The sequence below is a fragment of the Podarcis gaigeae genome (genome assembly GCF_964106915.1).
Source record: "Podarcis gaigeae genome assembly, chromosome: 12".
In the NCBI taxonomy this organism is placed as follows: domain Eukaryota; kingdom Metazoa; phylum Chordata; class Lepidosauria; order Squamata; family Lacertidae; genus Podarcis; species Podarcis gaigeae.
In genome coordinates, this window is record NC_139688.1 from 4,509,583 (window position 1) to 4,530,519 (window position 20,937).

Consider the following 20,937-nt stretch of genomic DNA (forward strand, 5'->3'; position numbering starts at 1 on the left):
AAGGTTCTAGCATTTGTCCGGTCTTCCAGTAGGAACCTCTGATTTTCCCAGGAAAGATAACAGCAAGGGTAATATCAGTTCAGCCCTGGCCCGCTCATATTTTGCACAATGCAATTTTATTATATTATATTATATTATATTATATTATATTATATTATATTATATTATATTATATTATATTATATTATATTATATTATATTATATTATATTATATTATATTATATTATTATACAGGATGATTCTGTATAACCAAACATCTAAAAAACGACACATCAAAGTGTTTGAAATGGTGTGTGTGTGTATCTCACACCACCCACACAGCTAGGTCTAACCTCGGGAAACTGGGACCAGTCTTGAGTTTTTATTGGGCACACATGCAAAACTGGACTTGGTATATAATGTGCAAAACAACCCAATCACTTCACAGCGTCTCCCTGCGTGACGGTGGAAGCTCCTTCATCAGCTAATTTTTAAGGGGTCGTGTAAGTTTGAAGACTGTGTATAAAATATCCTGTTATTTTCTACATTTCTCAGAGATAACAACTAAGTGTGGGAAGATAAACGTGTATATCAAGCTTTTCTGTGCATTTTCCAAGGTACACGTTGATCTACCCACACTTAGTTGTTATCTCTGAGAAACGCAGAAAATAAAAGGATATATTTATACGAATAAAGCTGAGACATCACCTTGCCAACAAAGGTCCGTATAGTTCAAGCTCTGGTTTTCCCAGTAATGATGTACAGAAGTGAGAGCTGGACCATAAAGAAGGCTGATCGCCAAAGAATGGATGCTTTTGAATTCTGGTGCTTGAGAGTCCCATGGACTGCAAGAAGATCCAACCTCTCCATTCTGAAGGAAATCAGCCCTGAGTGCTCACTGGAAGGACAGATCGTGAAGCTGAGGCTCCAAGACTTTGGCCACCTCATGAGAAGAGAAGACTACCTGGAAGAGACCCTAATGTTGGGAAAGATGGAGGGCGCAAGGAGAAGGGGACGACAGAGGACGAGATGGTGGGACAGTGTTCTCGAAGCTACCAGCATGAGTTTGACCAAACTGCGGGAGGCAGTGGAAGACAGGAGGGCCTGGCGTGCTCTGGTCCAGGGGGTCACGAAGAGTCGGACACGACTAAACGACTAAACAACAACAATTTATACGAATTCTTCTAACTTACACGACCCCTTAAAAATTAGCTGATGAAGGTGAATACATCGAAATGGGGCCCTGTCACTATTGATTTGCGAGTAGGGACCACTCCCACTACTGAAACTTATATTGGCCAGAGTATTTGGTGTGCTTTTTTCTTGGTATATTTAATAACAAGAATGTCAACTTATTTGACGGTGGAAGCTTGCAGGGGCTGATGGGCAGGCAGAGAACGGATGCAGCAGAAAAAGGTTCGGTGGGTTGGGAGTAGACCCATCTCCTGCAATGTCATCATCCCGAAATCTACACCACCACTGTGGCAAAATAAAACATCAGGAGTAAATATTGAATATCGGGTGTGTGCGGAGGAGGCAACTAATAACACTGCGAAAGGAGAGCAGGCAGATGTTGAGATGGTGCAGAAAACCCCAAACCTTTTCGCTGCCTCGCACCCACCACCCACGCCACCCCCAAGATGACAGCTGAAGAATTCCCTTTGACGGATCCTGGAAAAACAGCCCGGTCCTCTGGTTTCTGAGCCTTTGGAACAGTGCCCCCCTCCCCGTGTTTTCAGTCTGGCCTCAGCCACTAAGGGGACCAGCGGCTTGCTTTCCAATGAAACGGAGATCCTCAAGGTTCCCTCTAGGGCAGCAGGTTCCTTTGGGGGGGGGGGCGTGATGCACTTTTAGGTTAAATTCCAGTTCTGATCATCTGGGTAAAGATACAGAAGGGTCAGGCCTCATCTGCAGAATAAATCTGAAGTGCTTTCGGGCCACTTTAATAGTGGTGCCAGACCACTGAATAGTCCTGACTACCCCCCCAAAAAAAAAATAACCCTCAGCACCCTTAAGAAACTACACTTCCTATGATTTTTTGGGGAGGGGGAAAATGTGGCGTAAGAATGCTTTAAATCAGTGGTGTCCGTATGTTCTTCAAAGAGGGCCAGATTTGATGAAGGTGAGGGCCACGAGGGCCGACCAAAGTTGTTGACCTTTTTTAGGATTGAAGTTGAGCTTTTTTTAAGGATTTTACCCCAGGAAATAAAGATTTGCCCCCGAAATGAACTTTGGACATGCTTGCTTTAATTGCAGATGGAAGCTTTTACCTTGCCCTTGAATGAGTTTACAGAAAGTTCAAATGATGAAAAAAGCATTGTGCTTATCTGCTATGACTGAAAGGGATGCGGGTGGCGCTGTGGTCTAAACCACGGAGCCTCTTGGGCTTGCCGATTAGAAGGTTGGTGGTTCGAATCCCCGCGACGGGGTGAGCTCCTGTTGCTTGGTCCCTACTTCTGCCTACCTAGCAGTTCAAAAGCACGCCAGTGCAATTAGATAAATAGGTACCACTCTGGCAGGAAGGTAAATGGCATTTCCGTGCACTCTGGTTTCCGTCACGGTGTCCCATTGCACCAGAAGCAGTTTAGTCCTGCTGGCCACAGGACCCAGAAAGCTGTCTGTGAAGGAAATAAGCAGCTATCTTGTCTTTAAAAGACATCTGAACGCAGCCTTGTTTAGGGAAGTTTTTTATATTTAATGCTGTATTGTTTTTAACACTCAATTGGGAGCTGCCCTGAGTGGCTGGGGAAACTCAGCCAGATGGGTGGGGTATAAATAATAAATTATTATTATTATTACATTATTAAAAACGCCGGCTCCCTCAGCCTGAAAGCGAGATGAGCGCCACAACCCCATAGCCACCTTTGACTGGACTTAACCGTCCAGGGGTCCTTTACCGTTTTTATAAGACTAAAGTGTTTATGAACTACTGTATTTGTAGGAACCTGCTTGTGGTTAACGCTTAGCTGGAACAAAATATTCAACGCAGCAATAGAGAAATTAAAATAATAATTTATTTGTCAGACAAACAAATGATAGGCACAGTGGTATATGGTTACCAAAGCTCTGCTTGCCCTCCAGCCCTGATGGTCAGCACTTATATTTCCTCAGTCCAGCCCCCTTGCTCCTCCTTTGGCTGCCTCTGTCCAATCAGCCTGGTTGAAATTCCTATTGGCTGTTTGCTAGAACCAATCATAAAAGATACACCCATTCCCTATTACCTTTTATGGGAGACAAAGAGCTATATTTCCTTCTATCCATAAATGGCAGACAAGTAGCCATATATCTTACATTTGCCTCGACAAGGCACCTTAATTACCAGACCACCTTTTGCCCTGTTGCCCCTGCATTCCAAAACAAATGGCTAAAACAAATGGCTCATAGTATTAAATTCTATCTAAACAGAGATCTTGGGTTCACATTCTCAAACACTATCAATGAAATGAGAATCTAACATAGGAATCTAACATTTCTTACTTTCTAAATCCTTTGCATAATTACATTAAGCCAACAAATCTCATACATAACATAGATAGCTTTTTAGAAGAAAAGGCCTTTGCATAGTAAAAAAGGAACTCAGTAAAAACAGTTTCAAAAGAAGCCTCTTCAGTTTACACCCCCCTTTCCCAGCCAACTGCTTTTCCCATTAGCTCTTCCCAAAATTTATTGCCCTTTAACTCTCTCAGTATACCTTAAACCTTAGGAAAATATGGCTAGAGTCTGATGGGAGGCACATGGTATTATTTTCTGTTAAACAATAAATCTTACTATTTACCAACTCTTAATTAGTGTTTTTGCAGCTTGATTGTGTTCTGTAATATGTAGGGTCAGTGTAACATTTGCTCCCAGCCTATAATTCACTTTTACAACTTTGAGAAACTTGTCTCCTGCTACTGCTATAAATCAGGGGGGCCCTTGTTTAGGAGAGCAGGAAGATAAACAACTGCCAAAGTACATATATAGGCTGAAGTATGTGCTCAACCAAATGTTTGTATAAAACATTTTATAAACGGCGAAGAGGCAACAATATATTATTTCTCACACTATCCAACCTCTGTTTAAAACCCCACTTTCGTTGAAGAAACCAGAAGCCTTTCTCCTGGGCATAGTTGACCAATCGGTGTTAAAGAAGGATAGAACTTTCTTTATGTACGCCACAACAGCAGCAAGAATACTTATTGCAAAATATTGGAAGACACAAGATTTACCCACTCTGGAAGAATGGCAGATGAAGGTGATGGATTACATGGAATTGGCAGAAATGACTGGCAGGATCCGAGATCAGGGAGAAGAGTCGGTGGAAGAAGACTGGAAGAAATTTAAAGACTATCTACAGAGACATTGTAAAATTAATGAATCTTAGAATGATGTTGGATTGAAATTAAGTGGTTTCTAGCTGTAATGGTCTAAAAGAATATGAAAAAATGGTTTTTTATAAGTAAAAATTCAAGGTTGCAATAATTTAAGATTAAATAATGAGGGAAAGAAACTGCTGAGCTAATATATTGAATTGGAATACAAAAAAGGGAGGTGAGAAACAAGTAAATGAAAAATAATATGATGAGAAGACTGGTTGTTTTTAACAATTTTTATTTTGTATTTTTTTATTTTTTATTTTTCTATTTTGTAATGCAAAAATCTCAATAAACATTTTATTAAAAAAATAAAACCCCACTTTCGAACAGCAGAAAGTTCGTCCTGGTCTCTAGCCGGAATCTCTTTTATTGAATCCACTGGTTGCAGGTGCGCGCGTTTGCATCCCCCGCTCGTTCCCCCCCTCTGCACAACGACCCGGCGAGTAGGCGCGGCGCAGGGGACTGCGCGCAACAAGGGCAGTCAGGGGTTTTGAACCGGAGCTTCCCAGGTCCTTAATCCGAGCGCAAAGCGCCTTCTCCGCGCGTGGCAAGGCTCAGCCAGAAATAAGTCGGGGAAAGAAGAATCTCTCGCCTTCTCCACGCCTCTGAAAAGCCCTGGAGCTCCGCCCCGGCAGCCCAGACCGGAGGTGCTGCGAGGAGAAGCGCCCAGAGGCGGCGGAGAGGGTCGCCATGCCTGCCCGGGAAGCAACAAGCTGCGCTTCGCAGGTAGGAGCGCAACCGGTGCAGTTGGTGGGGGGGGGGGCTGCTGCTGGAAAGCCTGCTCTGCAAAACTTGGGGTGGATCCCTGGATCGGGGAGGGGGCAGTTTCAGGCAGTGCTGGGTGAAAGAGATCCACTTTTCAAGGCTTAGGCCGACCCGGATGCCCTGGCAAGGAGATGGGCTGCCCGCGCGCGCGCAGTTTTTTGGAGACCTGGGGGGACTTTAAACCAGCCTCCTTAGCCAACTTTTTAAAGACCTTTGGAGGCAACCGAGCCCTGGAAAGATTGTGGCGAACCCCCCGCCCCCCCCGCCCGATATGTAATTCAAAACAATACTAAAAATAATTTTAATGATCATTACAAAAGTTGCTGCGGTCTCTGGTTATCTCGCCTTATTGCAATCTAGGACGCGCGCTCCACCCCCCGGTTTAGTAAATAAAATGAGGACGGCAGAATGGGGAAGGGTTTAGGAGTGCAAGGAAGTCAGAGCCTAGTTCGGATTTCCCTCCACGACGACTACAAGAATATCAAACGCAAAATTCTTTAAAATAAAATACTTTTTTGGGGGGTGCCCCCCGCATGCTGGTGCCTCAACGCATGTCTGGTCTGCCTGTTGGGCAATCCAGCGCTGCCTTTGCTCATCTGCAAATATACTGTATTTCCAAATATTTTGCACTTGGAGCTCCTATCAGCTGCAGCCAGCAGGGCCTTCAGATCTGCTGTGCTGTGCTGTAATTTGAAACTTCCAGTACTGTGTCTACTTTAAAGGTAAAGGGACCCCTGACCATTAGGTCCAGTCGTGGCCGACTCTGGGGTTGTGACGCTCATCTCGCTTTATTGGCTGAGGGAGCCGGCGTACAGCTTCCGGGTCATGTGGCCAGCAGGACTAAGCAGCTTCTGGCGAACCAGAGCAGCGCACGGAAACGCCGTTTACCTTCCCGCCGGAGTGGTACCTATTTATCTACTTGCACTTTGACGTGCTTTTGAACTGCTAGGTGGGCAGGAGCAGGGACCGAGCAACGGGAGCTCACCCCGTCGCGGGGATTCGAACCGCCGACCTTCTGATCGGCAAGTCCTAGGCTCTGTGGTTTAACCCACAGTGCCACCCGCATCTACTATAAATAATAATAATTAAAAAATTAAATGAAGCTCAGAAATGAATAATTGGTAAATCTGCATGTATGCCTTTCTGGCTAGCAAATGGACTCTTCTCTCCCCTAGGTAGATTTAGTAAGCGGTTTTTCTGGTGACTGATATGTTTCTATGTGGGTGGTGGTTTGGGGTGCGGTGAATCTAGTGTGTTGAGTTTAGATAACATTTGAGGACCTCCTAACGAAGCCAAGACTTAAATGTGGAGCCATGCATGCAAAACACCCGAGCACCTTCTAAACTTGGCATATCAAAGCACTATCATATTCAGCGCTTTTTTTCCTGGGGGCATGCAGGAGTACGCATACCCCTAAACATTTTGTGAATCTTAACGGGAGAAGAAACCAAAAAAACATTTTTTAACGGAATATGCAGAAGTGGCAAGACTGGCAGGAAAGATCAGAAACCAGGAAGACCCAAGTATTTTTAAAAGACTGGAATAACTTTGTAACATATTTGAGAGATCACTGTACACAGTTGAAATCATTGGCAGGCTGTTTAAGTTTAATAATGATATTGGAAAGCTGTTACTTTCAACTACAAGGAAATTCAGAAGGGAGGGACTAGAAGAAGTCAACCAAGAGGTTTAAAAGGTTGCATTTGTAAAGAATTAAGTTTGTTGTTATTGTTTATCTGTTTATTGTTCCTTTTTTCTTTTTTCGTTCATTGATGTATTTTTCTGTTTTTGTGTGTCATTCTGCTTTGTGGTTTTTGTTATAATTGTGGAAAATCTAATAATTTTTTTTTAAATGAAATCATTGGCAGGAATACAATGACACTTCTAATGTAACATGGATTTTGGATACTATGATTATATCACAGGTAGATTACAGTAAAAGATGCAGGAATAAAATTTAGAATTGGAACCCATAGAGGGAAGGAAGGAGGTCTCAAGGTTTGAAAGAACCATTTTCTTTTTTAATGTGTGAAAATGTTGTATTTATGGTGTATAACTTTTATGTAAAACTAATTTTAAAAAATGATTCCTTTTTTATTATTGTTTTAGTTTCTTCTCTAACACGGTGAATCATCAATTCCGTTGCTACCCCAGATGGCGGCCTTTTGTCCATTAACTGTATTTATTTCCCCCGATTTGAACTATAGAATGGTGATTTTCTTGAGTCAAAATGAGAGTACCCCTAAACATTTTTAAGAAAAAAAGTACTGATCGTATCCTAGCGGTTCTCAGCCTGTGGGTCCCCAGATGTTGTTGGACTACAACTCCCATCTTCCCTGAGCTCTGGCCTTGCTAGCTAGGGGTGATGGGAGTTGTAGTTCAACAACATCTGGTGGAATAGCTCTGTCTTACAGGCCCGATGGAAGAAGGTTAAACCCCGAAGGGCCCTAGTCTCATGGGACAGAGCATTCCACCAGGTCGGAGCCATCACTGAAAAGACCCTGGCCCTGGTGGAAGATAGTCTTGACTTCATTAGGGCCCGGGACCTCTAAACTATGGTTGTTCATGGATCTTAAGGTCCTCTGCAGGGCAGACCAGGAGAGGCGGTCCCGTAAATACGGGGGCCCTAAGCCACAAAGGGCTTTAAAGGTCAAGACCAGCACCTTGAACCTGACCCTAGACTCCACTGGGAGCCAGTGCAACTGGTAAAGCACTGGGTGAATATGCTCCCATGGTAGGGACCCTGTGAAGAGCCTCACTGCAGCATTCTGCACACGCTGGAGTTTGTGAGACAGTTTCAAAGGCTAGCCCCATGTAGAGCGAATTACAGTAGTCAAGCCCATAGCTGTCAACCGTCCCTGATTTGGTGGGAAACTCCCTTATCCCAGCGCTGTGTCCTGCTGCTGTCCCTTACTGATGATGTCCCTTAAATTTCCCGGGTTTCAAAGGAAGCAGCTCCCCTCCCTCCCTCCCTGCCGACCAGGGAGGAGGGAGGCTCCAACTCTGTTGCTTGGCTGCGTTGCTCACCCAATAAGGAGTCTAAGAACGACTGGGGGGGGTGGAGCTTGCATGCCTTGTGCTGATCAAATCGGCCGCGTTGCCTGGGGACTCGCCTTTGCTCAGCGCTTCCCAGCGGAGAGGTGACGGTGGTTTTCCTTGCTGCATCCCCTTTGCCGGGTTGCTGCGCTGTGGGAACCACCGTTTGAGGCTTCGTTTGGCTGCTGGCTGGACTTTCTGCCTTTGGCTCGGAGCGGCTCAGAACTCGAACATACCTGTGCCTGGAAAATCCCTTATTTTGGCTGCTGATCCCTTATTTTCGAGGCTGCTAGTCCCTTAATTTCAAATCTGTAAGTTGACAGCTATGGTCAAACCTGTTCTAGTGCAGGTTGTAAACCACTAGTCCAACCCCATGCAATGCAGGAATTGCAACGAAAGAACCCGTGATATCCACTTTCCACTGTCAAACAGCTCTTGCCACCAGACAGTTGTTCCTCGTGTTTAGTTGGAACCTCCTTTCTTACCATGTGGCTCCAAAATGGAAATGTTTCTCATTTCAGGCAACAGTGAGGTTCGAGGACGTCATTCTTTATTTCTCCAGGAGCGAGTGGAAGTCCCTAGCCAAGTGGCAGAAGGAGCTGTACTGGGAAGTGTTGACAGATAACTATGAAGCTTTGCTCGTTGCAGGTAAGGAGAATCCCGCGGCTGAAAAAAGGCCTCCGCAAATATCGCAACTTGACTTTCTATGAATGAGAAAACGCAGATCCATCTTGTTCTCAAGATGTGGTTCATGCTCTGGTTATCTCCCGCTTGGACTACTGCCATGCGCTCTACGTGGAGCTACCTTTGAAGGTGACCTGGAAACTGCAACTAATTCAGAATGCGGAGGCGAGACTGGGGACTGGGAGCGACCACCGAGACCATATAACAGTATTCCTGAAAGATCTACATTGGCTCCCAGTACGTTTCCGAGCACAATTCAAAGTGTTGGTGCTGACCTTTCAAGCCCCACATGGCCTTGGCCCAGTAGACCTGAAGGAGCGTCTCCACCCCCATCGTTCTGCCCGGGCACTGAGGTCCAGCTCCGAGGGCCTTCTGGCGGTTCCCTCACTGCAAGAAGTGAGGTTGCAGGGAACCAGGCAGAGGGCCTTCTCGGTGGTGGCACCCGCTCTGTGGAACGTCCTCCCATCAGATGTCAAGGAAACAAACAACTATCTGACTTTTAGAAGACATCTGAAGGCAGCCCTGTTTAGGGAAGTTTTAAATACTTTATGTTTTATTCTGTTTTTTATCTGTTGGGAGCTGCCCAGAGTGGCTGGAGAAACCCAACCGGATGGGCAGGGTAAAAATAAACAACAACACAACTACTACTACTACAGTGGTACCTTGGTTTAAGAACAATCCTATTTACGAACGATTCGGTTTACAAACTCCGCAAAACCGGAAATAGTGTCTTGGTTTGAGAACTTTACCTAAGAACGGAATCTGAACATTGGTAGGGCACTGGCGGTGAGAGGCCTCATTAGGGAAAGTGTGCCTCAGTTTAAGAACGGTTTTGGTTTAAGAATGGACTTCCGGAATGGATTAAGTTCATAAACCGAGGTACCACTGTATTATTATTATTCCTTAGTTACTTGTAACTAGGGAAGCCATTCCTACGAATTCATTTTGGCTGACTGCCAGAAACCTACTGCTCATCAGGATTCGAAATCTGCAGGACCAGAAATTCACAGAATGGTGTAAATTTACAGACTATTTGAAAAGTAATTGTGATGATCAGACTACGTTTGTAGGTTTGCAAGAAGTTTTGTGAGGTGAATTATTGGAACTATTGCAAAAATGGATAAAGGGGAGGATGGTTAGTTAAGATAATTAAAGGCAATATGAATTTAAGAAATGCATAAGAAGTAGTTAAAACGGTGGATCATCAGAGGTGCTGATGGAAGTCCAAAAAAAAGATTGTATAAGTGGTGAAGTTTTGTGGTATGTATTATAATTTATATGTTAAAATTAATAAAAATTATTATTAAAAAAAAGAAACCTACTGCTCATCTGCACCCAAAATTCATTAGTCTCTTTTCAGGCTGGAAAATCTCAAAATCGTTGCCAGTGAATCAGAGTGGGTTTTTTAGGGAGCAGTTAGCAGCAGTAGATGAAATGGAGCGCCTGAATTCGCTTTTTCTAAAAGAGGAGCTGATGAAGGAAGGGGAGAATCGCAAGCATGCAGAGAACAAGTCCTCTTTGTTGAAATATTGTTTCCAACACTGTGTTTTCTGTCTCCCTCATTTCCCTCTGCGAGCAGGGCGGCCGGTCACCAAAGCAGAAGTTGTGGCCTGGCTTGAGCAGTGTGAACGTCTGGACATCGAAGGAACCCAGGAATCTAGAGTCAGAGACCCTGATGCAAATGTTTCTGCAAGTGAGTGGAAATTAAAAGTGGAATGAGTAGGAAGGTCAGGGTGCCGAGACCCCAAATCTACGCAAAAGCTCCGAAAGGTGGAGGACTCAGTTGACGATTATAACTGCTAAAAGAACAATGGCCAGCCGTTAATTTATGTTAATACATTGCAAGGGGTGTAACCCGACTGGATTCTTACCAATCCAAATGGAAAGCTAGGTAAAGGTAAAGGGACCCCTGACCATTAGATCCAGTCGTGGCTGACTCTGGGGTCGCGGCGTTCATCTTGCTTTATTGGCTGAGGGATCCGGCATACAGCTTCCGGGTCATGTGGCCAGCATGACTAAGCCGCTTCTGGCGAACCAGAGCAGCCCACGGAAACGCCATTTACCTTCCCACTGCAGTGGTACCTATTTATCTACGTGCACTGGTGTGATTTCGAACTGCTAGGTGGGCAGGAGCAGGGACCGAGCAACGGGAGCTCACCCCGTTGCGGGGATTCGAACCGCAAACCTTCCGATCGGCAAGCCCAAGAGGCTCAGTGGTTTAGACCACAGAACGCCACCTGCATCCCTTTCAGTCATAGCAGATAATCACAATGCTTTTTTCATCATTTGAACTTTCTGTAAACTCATTCAAGGGGAAGGTAAAAGCTCCCATCTGCATTATACATTTAAAGCAGGCATGTCCAAAATTCAGGCCAAATCTAAATCTGGCCCGCCTCTGGTAGTATATTTCCTGGGGTAAAAATCCTAAAAAAACAACTTCAACCCTAAAAAAAGGTCAACAACTTTGGTTGGCCCTTTGGTCGGCCCTCACGGCCCTTCACTTCATCAAATCTGGCCCTCTTTGAAGAACGTTTGGACACCACAGTGGTACCTATTTATCTACGTGCACTGGTGTGATTTCGAACTGCTAGGTGGGCAGGAGCAGGAGCAGGGACCGAGCAACAGGAGCTCACCCCGTTGCGGGGATTCGAGCCGCCGACCTTCTGATCGGCAAGCCCTAGGATCTGTGGTTTAACCCACAGCGCCACCTGCATGCCTAATGGAAAGCTACACTGCATGAAAATCTAAGAGGCTTGGGGTTTTCCCCACTGGCCCTGATAGCTGTAGGTTATGAGAAAGCTAGAGCAATAATCTGCCAATGAATTTGGGATGTGGAACTGCAATGCCACGTGAGTGAGATGAATAAACACCCAGCAATGAAAGATAACGGGAGGGGATTTACCCCAGCAAATTATTTGTCAAAATTACAAATACAGATGGTTATTTACCCTCGCTAGGTTCAACGTGCTGGGCAGATTTGAGGGTAGACCATTCGCAGAACGAGTCTGCCCCTGCAACTTGATGGAGGTAGAAACTGTCTCTCATGTCTTGTTACGCTGCTGTTTCTACGGGGATATACACTCGGTATTTATTACCCCTGCTATGCAAAAATCTCCAAATGAATCCGAACTTCAGTGTCTAAAATCCCTGGTAGAGGACAAGGATCTTGAGATCACGTTAAGGGTAGCCAAATTCTGTGCGTTTGCCATAAAACTTAGGGAACAAGCGGTGCTATAATGCTTAAGGTTTTAAATGAAAATTTTAGGTTATATGTTAGTGACTACGTTTTAATTTATATATTTTTTAACTGTTGCTATGTCTGTATTGTCCCCATTATACCTACTAATTACGAATTCAAATGTATCCCCTATTGTGTTTTATGACTTCCTTGATATTGTATGTGGGCTGGAACCGGTCTGTGACCGAAATAATAAAATTCTATTCTATTGCAAGGGGCGCGACTTGATAACTCTTGAGGTCCTTTCCGACTCTACAGTGAAAAATTGCAAATGGAAGCTTTCTTTGAAAAAGGAATTGATGAACCTAAATTAGTTGTGCCTACTAATGGCAATGGCTCCGCTCTGAATACGGACGGATGCGACCCTTTCACCTGTTCCGCTGTCCACAGAGAAATAATTCCACGTTTTCTCTTCCCCTCCAGCAAACGACGGGCCCTCGAAGGTATGTTGTGAGGAACGCACAGGGCAGGCAGGATCTTGTGAGACGCTACGTGACAAGTCTAAGGACGTAGTGACCCAACGCGGTGATATGGGGGGCACCCCCAAGCAGACGTATTTGTCGGCCGGACCACAAAGGAACCCTGCAAAGGCTGAGCCTCTTTTGCCCATTGGACATGGGCAAAGTCCTGCAAGCCCGGCCTGCTCCCGGAGGCCAGCCGTTCCACCAAAACAGTATAAATGCAGGGAGTGTGGCAAGAGGTTCCGGCTGGAAGGGCTGCTTCGAATGCATCAGGAGATCGCCGCGAGGAAGATGTCCGTTGCTTGCTCTGTCTGCGGGCTGTGCTTCACGAGCCCTTTGTCTCTGAGGATACACCACAGAACACACCTTCCTGCCGGGGCGGACGGGGAGAAGGCCTCTCCCGGGAAGAACCGCCTGAGCGCGCAACAAGCGCCCGAAAACTTGCACCAGTGCGCAGACTGCGGGGAACGATTTCGTGGCTTCCTCGACGTCCTCCGGCACCAGAAAAGCCACGAGGAGGCGAGGCCCCGGCCGTGCTTCCAGTGCGAGGCCTCGTTCATGCACCGGATCGACCTCGCCACACACGAGGAGGGCCACTTGGAGGAAGCGCTGAAGAGGCACGATCGGCGCAGGCGGAAATGTCTCTGCAAGCTCACCTTCCGGCTGCATTTCGCATCACTGCTCGGACGTGGCGTGCGGGGCAGCCAGGCCGCCTCACAGGAGCAGGACCCCGAGCGACTGCACCAGGACAAAGATGTCAGAAGCGAGGCGCAGTATCCCTGCACCGGATGTGGGCTGCTATTCAAGCGGGAAGAGAACCTCGAGGTACATTACAGGTACTGCAGTGCGCAGTGGTTGCAGAAGCCTCCGTTAAATGCCTCCTCCCCAGTCGCTCTGCCGGGGGAACACCAGGAAGCTAGCGACAAGCATGGGGTCGGCCGGCCGGCTTCCGAGGGCAGCCGCGGCGACACGGGGCTCCCTCGCCCTCCCTCGCAAGCCCCCTCCGCTCAGCACGCTTGCCCGGAGTGCAGCAAACACTTCGCCTCCAAGGGCAGCCTCCGCAGGCACAAGAGGAGGCACAAGGCTGCGTTGCAGCGCCGCCAGAGTGTGGCCCACACGGATGGTGGCGGCAGCTCCGGCAGCCCTGCCACGGCTTGTGCGGCCAAGAAGCTGTACAAATGCCAGGAGTGCGGGAAGAAGCTGGTGTACAAGTGGCAGATGGCCGCTCACCAGCAAGGCCACGCCGAAGGGAAGAGTTTTATATGCCACCGCTGCGGGGAAAGCTTCGGGTTGAAGAGCAGTTTGCAGGAACACCGGTGTGCAGCAGGAGGCGCCGTGCCAGGCGAGGCCAAGCTGCTTTGCTGGTGCGGGAAGAGCTTGTCGAAGCTTCACTTTTCCAAGCATCAAGCGTTCCACGCGGGGCTGAGGTACATGTGCCTCCTTTGCGGGAAGGTGTTGGCTTTCCAGAGTTCGGCCATCGCGCATCGCCGCAGCCATGTCAGAAGGGGCCAGCTGCTCGCGGCGGCGAGGGGCTCCGGTCTCCTTTCCCACACGATAGAAAAGGTGTACATTCCTCAAGGGCCGCAGCCGCAGAATGCAGAGGGGACAGGGCAGCCCAACGATGGCTTTCCGACCGGCCAGGAGGCCCCGGCGGAGGGTGGGAAGAGCCCTCGGCAGAAATGGAAGCTGAAATCTCCCCGGATCACCCTCCCGAAGCCCTTCAGGTGCAGGGACTGCGGGAAAGCCTTCACCTATCTGGCTCGCCTGCTGTCGCACCGCAAGGAACACACGGGCGACTTCCCCTTCCAGTGTGCCGAATGCGGGAAAGGCTTCATCAGCAGAAATTACCTCAGCCTGCACTGGAAAATACACACCAAAGAGAGTGTGTGACCGGCTCTGGAACAGGGCCACGGCGTCCTCCTGGCTTTCCCAGATTTCACCTCCTGTCCTCATCCCCAACTGGGGCTGATGGGAGTTGGGAGCCCAAATGATAGCTAGATGATGATGATGATGATGATGATGATGATGATGATTTGTACCCTGCCCATCTGCCTGGGTTTCCCTAGCCACTCTGGGCGGCTTCCAACAAAGATTAAAAATACCGCATTCTTTGCTCTATAAGACGCACCAGACCACAAGACGCACCTAGTTTTTGGAGGAGGAAAACAAGAAAAAAAAAATCTGAATCTCAAGCCAGAACAGCAAGAAGGATTGCTGCACAGTGAAAGCAGTGATCCCTCTTGATCTTCTGGCTTCTCGGATAGCTGCGCAGCCTGCATTCGCTCCATAAGACGCACACACATTTCCCTTTACTTTTTAGGAGGGAAAAAGTGAATCTTATAGAGCAAAAAATACGGTACATTAAAATGTCACACATTAAAAACTTCCCTAAACAGAGCTGCCTTCAGATGTCTTCTGAATGTCAGGTAGTTGTTTATCTTTTTGACATCTGGTGGGAGGGCATTCCACAGGGCGGGTGCCACCACCGAGAAGGCCCTCTGCCTGGTTCCCTGTAGCTTTGCTTCTTGCACAGAGGGAACCGCCAGAAGGCCCTCAGAGCTGGACCTCAGTGTCTGGGCAGAACGATGGGGGTGGAGACGCTCCTTCAGTTATATCTAGAGAGAACCATGTTGGCTCTGGAGGAAGGGAAGTGCCTGCTGGCCGGCTACTTGTCATGGGTGGGCAGAAGAATGGGTGGTTCCCTCAAGCCTAGGAACTTAAGAGCAGCTCCCAGAATCCTCTTTCATTGCGCAGGGTGCCTCTGAGCATGCTGTTCCTCAGCACAGGGAAGCAGCGCCCCTAGAGGCTGCTGGGAAAACAGCCCCTCAGAGCATGCAGCGAGTCGGAAGAGGGGTGAGCAAAACTCGAATCCATGCCATGCATTTAGAGGACGTTGCTTCTCCTACAAAATCCCTGGGAACTGTAGCTGATCCTCTGCGGAGCTACGGTTATCCATGTGCGTTAAGTGGTCTTTACACGTCAGATGCAGATGTGACCTTAGTTTGGTGTCCTCTTTTTCTCGCTGCGTACGAGTCTCTCAGGTCACCCTCCACCCCACATAGACCTCTGGTTATAGGGTGGTATATAAATAATAATACTACTGCTGCTAATAATAATAATAATAATAGTATATATTGCCCTAGTGACCTAGATAGAGAAGCAGAACTATAAATCTGCATCTGCTTTAAAGTAAGATTTCCACTAGTGGCTGATTTATTAATTGGCTTAAGTCACGGCCAAATTATCTCAGGTGATCAATTCTGTGGAATACGTAACTTGGGGTCCTTTGAGATTTTGAATGTTCTTCAGTCAAATATGTGAACACAGATATACTCTAGATGGTGTGTTCTTTTGGGTGTGTGTGTGAATATCAACATTCACCAGTGCACCCAAGTTGTCTCAAATTAATTTTTCTAATTAGCAGAATTTGCCTGGTGTGTGAAAATCAACATTCACCAGTGCACCCAAGTTGTCTCAAATTAATTTTTCTAATTAGCAGAATTTGCCTGGAATGGGGCAGCAGTGGCACGTGCCTAATTTCATCGTTCACCGTTTAAAGCAGAGGACTTATTAACTGTTTTGTTATTTGTCAGTATGTTTTTATTATGCTTTTATTATTGACGTTCTGTAATGTGTTTTTAATGTGTGTCCCCCACCCCGCCCTGGGATCTTTTGATAAAAGGGTGGTATGTAAGTTTAATAAATAAAATAAAAATAAAAGGCAGGTTGGGATTCTCTTTAAATTTGCCTTCAGCCTTCGGAACTGGAAAGAAGCCAGATGATGCAGGATTTTAACCATCCGATGCGGATTTCACTCTGCAGAGCATCAGGCGTGGTGATGCTGTTAATATTCACCATCCTAGATATACTGAGTTTCACTACAGTTCCCATCACTGGTGTCCATTTCACATTTTGGCTGAGTGCTCATGGGAGTTGTAGTCCAAAGCAGCTGGGGTTGGCTAAAGCAGGCATAGGCAAACTCAGCCCTCTGGATGTTTTGAGACTACAGTTCCCATCATCCCTGACCACTGGTCCTGCTAGCTAGGGATAATAATAGCTTTATTGTCAATGTACAACCTGTGTACAATGAAACTAACCAAGCCTCCCCCGCACAAACACTCAATCTCATTGCACTCTGTGTGCTTGTCGCACAACACACCAACCCCGGAGGTCAGTTGTGCTATATTATTTTCCGCTCAGCAGCCTAACAGCCCACAGATAGAAACTGTTTTTTAGCCTGTTGGTATGGCTGATTATAGGACATGGGTGGCGCTGTGGGTTATCCCCTGCATACCTAAGGGGGATATACTTTGGACATAAAAAAGTGAATGGTCAGATGAACCTAAGTGGGGGAGGGAAATTGCCCTGTTTGTCCGCTTCAGGGCAAAACACACGATCCAAAATATTCTTCCCTCTAGTGGGGAAATTCATACTGTTCAAACTTAGGAAAAACATTCTTCAGGCAGGCCTGATTGAAATCCCCTGCCACAAGGATCCTCTGGGTGGATTTGCTGCTGCCTAGAGATGTCATAGGGACGCGGGTGGTCTAAACCACAGAGCCTAGGTTGCCCAATCTCTCCATTGCTTTTTATATCGGTCCTGGAGGTTTTGCTAAATATGATTAGAAAGGACCAATTGGTTAAAGGTATACAAGTCGGAGCTAAACAGTACAAATTGAAAGCATTTGCCGATGATTTGGTATTGACATTACAGGAGCCAGAATCTAGTACTAAAAGAGTACTGCAACTGATTCAAGAATTTGGTCAGGTAGCGGGTTTTAAGTTGAACAAGACGAAAACTAAGGTTCTAGAGAAAAATCTAACAGTGACTGAGAGAGAGAGGTTTCAGAAGGAGACAGGATTAACAGTGGTTAAGAAAGTGAAATACCTAGGGGTTAATATGACTGCCAAGAATGTGAATTTATTTAAGGATCACTATGAAAAATGTTGGATGGAAGTGAAAAAGGATTTAGAAATATGGTCAAATCTGAAGCTATCATTGCTAGGCCGAATTGCTGTGATAAAAATGAATGTATTGCCAAGGATGCTGTTTTTGTTTCAAACATTGCAAATTTTGGATAAAATGGACTGTTTCAAGAAGTGGCAGAGATATATTTCCAGATTTGTCTGGCAGGGCAAGAAGCCTCAAATAAAATTTAAGATATTAACTGATGCTAAAGAAAGAGGTGGATTTGCCCTGCCAGACCTTAAACTTTATTATGAATCAGCCACTTTTTGCTGGCTGAGAGAATGGCTGCTTCTTGAAAACACTGATGTGTTGGATTTAGAAAGTTTTAACAATGTATTTGGTTGGCATGCATATTTGTGGTATGATAAGGTCAAAGCACATAAAGTATTTAAAAACCGTATTGTCAGAAAAGCACTGTTCAATGTCTAGATAAGATATAAGGACTCGCTTGAAAATAAAACCCCAAGGTGGTTGTCACCAATGGAAGCGAAGGCTCAGAAAAAGCTCAATATGGAGGCCAAATGGCCGAAATATTGGGAAATTTTGGAACAAAATTAAAACTTCAGAGTTTTGAAAAACTAAAAAATAGAGTGCGAGATTGGCTTCATTATTACCAAATAATGGAAGCATATAATTTGGACAAAAAAATTGGCTTCCAGGTGGAAATATCAAAATTGGAAACAAAACTGTTAGATCCCAAAATTAAGAACTTGTCAAGAATGTATAACTTGCTGTTGAAATGGAACACTCAGGATGAAACGGTGAAATCAGCTATGATTAAATGGGCACAAGATGTTGGACATAACATTATGATGGCTGACTGGGAACAGTTATGGACCACAGGTATGAAGTTTACGGGATGTAATGCCTTAAGAGAGAATATAATGAAAATGATATACAGGTGGTACATGACACCAGTCAAGCTTGCAAAAATTTATCATTTGCCCGATAATAAATGTTGGAAATGTAAAGAGACTGAAGGTACATTCTTTCACCTTTGGTGGTCATGCCCAAGGATTAAGACTTTCTGGGAGATGATCTATAATGAAATGAAAAAGGTATTTAAATATACCTTTCTGAAGAAACCAGAGGCCTTTCTCCTGGGCATGGTCGGCCAATTGGTGTCAAAGAAGGATAGAACTTTCTTTATGTACGCTACAACAGAAGCAAGAATACTTATTGCAAAGTAATGGAAGACACAAGATCTACCCACCCGGGAAGAATGGCAGATGAAGGTGATGGACTATATGGGACTGGCAGAAATGACTGGCAGAATCCGAGACCAGGGAGAAGAGTCAGTGGAGGAAGATTGGAAGAAATTTAAAGATTATTTACAGAAACATTGTAAAATTAATGAATGTTAGAAGGATGTTGGAATGAAGTTATGTGGTTTTAGTAGTAATGTTATAAAGGATTAAGTAAAAATAGACTGTTAATTGGTGAAAGGAGGGAAAGTAAAGTTATATTATATCAAGATAAATTACAGGACAAAAACTGGGAAAGATGGAAAGGATTTGCTGAAATAGCTAACCGAACTAGATTACAAAACAAGGAGGTGTGAGGTCAAGGAAACAAGCAAATGAAAGATAGGTTAAGGGAAGGTTTGATGTGTTTTTTTAATTGTTTCTATTTTTCTGTTCTTCCCTCCCCTTTTTTCCTTATTGTGATGTGCTGCTTTGTTCTTGTTTAATATGGTTTTTACTTTTTCTTTTTGCAAGTTTTAAAACTTTAATAAATATTATTTTTTTAAAAAAACCCAAAACCACAGAGCCTAGGACTTGCTGATCAGAAGGTCGGCGGTTCGAATCCCCGCGACGGGGTGAGCTCCCGTTGCTCGGTCCCTGCTCCTGCCAACCTAGCAGTTCAAAAGCACATCAAAGTGCAAGTAGATAAATAGGTACCACTCCAGTGGGAAGGTAAAAGGCGTTACCATGCGCTGCTCTGGTTCGCCAGAAGCGGCTTAGTCCTGCTGGCCACATGACCCGGAAGCTGTACGCCGGCTCCCTCGGCCAGTAAAGCGAGATGAGCGCCGCAACCCAAGTTGGCCACGACTGGACCTAATGGTCAGGTGTCCCTTTACCTTTAGAGATGACATCATATAGCTTAGAAAGTCCCACTCTGATGTTAGCATCAGGTGGAACGTAAACAGCTATGATGGGAGTTGTAGTCCCAAAACATCTGGAGGGCCGAGTTTGCCAATGCCTGGGCTAAAGGTTTTGTAAGCCAATCAGGAGAACATCTGTCTGTCTGCTCGCTCCCTTGGAAATTTCCAGGCGCGCAGGGGGGGAGGTTCATGATGGAAAGCTCAGCTGTTCACGTCCCTCGTGACACTAAAGAAACAGAGTTGGATGGGACCTCCAGGGGCCATCTATTCCAACCCCCTGCAATGCAGGAATCTCAGCTAAAGCATCCATGACAGGTGGCCACCCAACCTCTGCTTAAAAATCTCCAAGGGAATCCATTATTACTATCATGTTTAGGTTTTATATCCATGCCATCTTTTTCTGATTAGTTTTCTGTCACATAGTATGCGTTGACGAGGTATGACAGAAAAGCAAATAATAAATAAATAAGGAACGAGAATCCGTTTCACCTTCTGAGGGAGTCTGCCTCATGTCCAGAACAGATCTTACTGCCATCTTCCTGAGGTTTAGTCAGAATCTCCTGTAACTCGAAGCCACGGGTTCGAGTCCTGCCCTCCGGAGCAAGAAAAAACCAGCTCCCTCCGTCTTTCATGGGACAACACCTTGAGATATTTGAAGCTGCCTATTATGGGACACGGGTGGCGCTGTGGGTAAAAGCCTCAGCGCCTAGGGCTTGCCGATCGAATGGTCGGCGGTTCGAATCCCCGCGGCGGGGTGCGCTCCCACTGCTCGGTCCCAGCGCCTGCCAACCTAGGAGTTCGAAAGCACCCCCGGGTGCAAGTAGATAAATAGGGACCGCTTACTGGCGGGAAGGTAAACGGCGTTTCCGTGTGCTGCGCTGGCTCACCAGATGCAGCTTTGTCACGCTGGCCACCGTGACCCGGAAGTGTCTCCGGACAGCGCTGGCCCCCAGCCTCTTGAGTGAGATGGGCGCACCAACCCCAGAGTCTGTCAAGACTGGCCCGTACGGGCAGGGGTACCTTTACCTTTTTTATGATAGCACCTCCCGGCCTTATTTAACCAAGCTAAACACCCCCAACTCCTTCAACTGTTCTTCATAAGGTGTGGACTCTTACCATTTCAGCCGCTCTCCTCTGCACACCTTCCAGCTTCTCAGTATCCTCCTTAAACTGTGGCGCCCACAATGGTAGCTCTTACTCATTTTTGGAGGGAAAGCTTTCAGCCTTAGGCCTACCGCTAGATTAGGGCAGCCTTTGCCAGACTTCTTCCCTTGTCCTCCTGATATTGTGGGTCACAGTCCCTGTCAGAGCCAGCATCATACAGCTGGGGCTGCCAAGAGTCATGT

General features: G+C 46.1%; 2 protein-coding genes across 2 annotated transcripts in view; one reads left to right on the top strand and one right to left on the bottom strand.

Moving 5' to 3' along the window:
• The window catches only part of LOC310827790 (cytochrome P450 2C25-like), a 244,651-nt gene that overhangs the window by 136,818 nt on the left and 86,896 nt on the right, over positions 1-20,937 (bottom strand). The window lies entirely within an intron of this gene.
• LOC310827719 (uncharacterized protein) lies at positions 4,840-14,618 on the top strand. Its single transcript, XM_083704092.1, has 4 exons — positions 4,840-5,061; positions 8,658-8,784; positions 10,400-10,513; positions 12,482-14,618. The coding sequence occupies exons 1-4, from the start codon at positions 5,026-5,028 to the stop codon at positions 14,407-14,409; spliced, it is 2,205 nt and encodes a 734-aa protein (XP_083560218.1). The 5' UTR covers positions 4,840-5,025; the 3' UTR covers positions 14,410-14,618.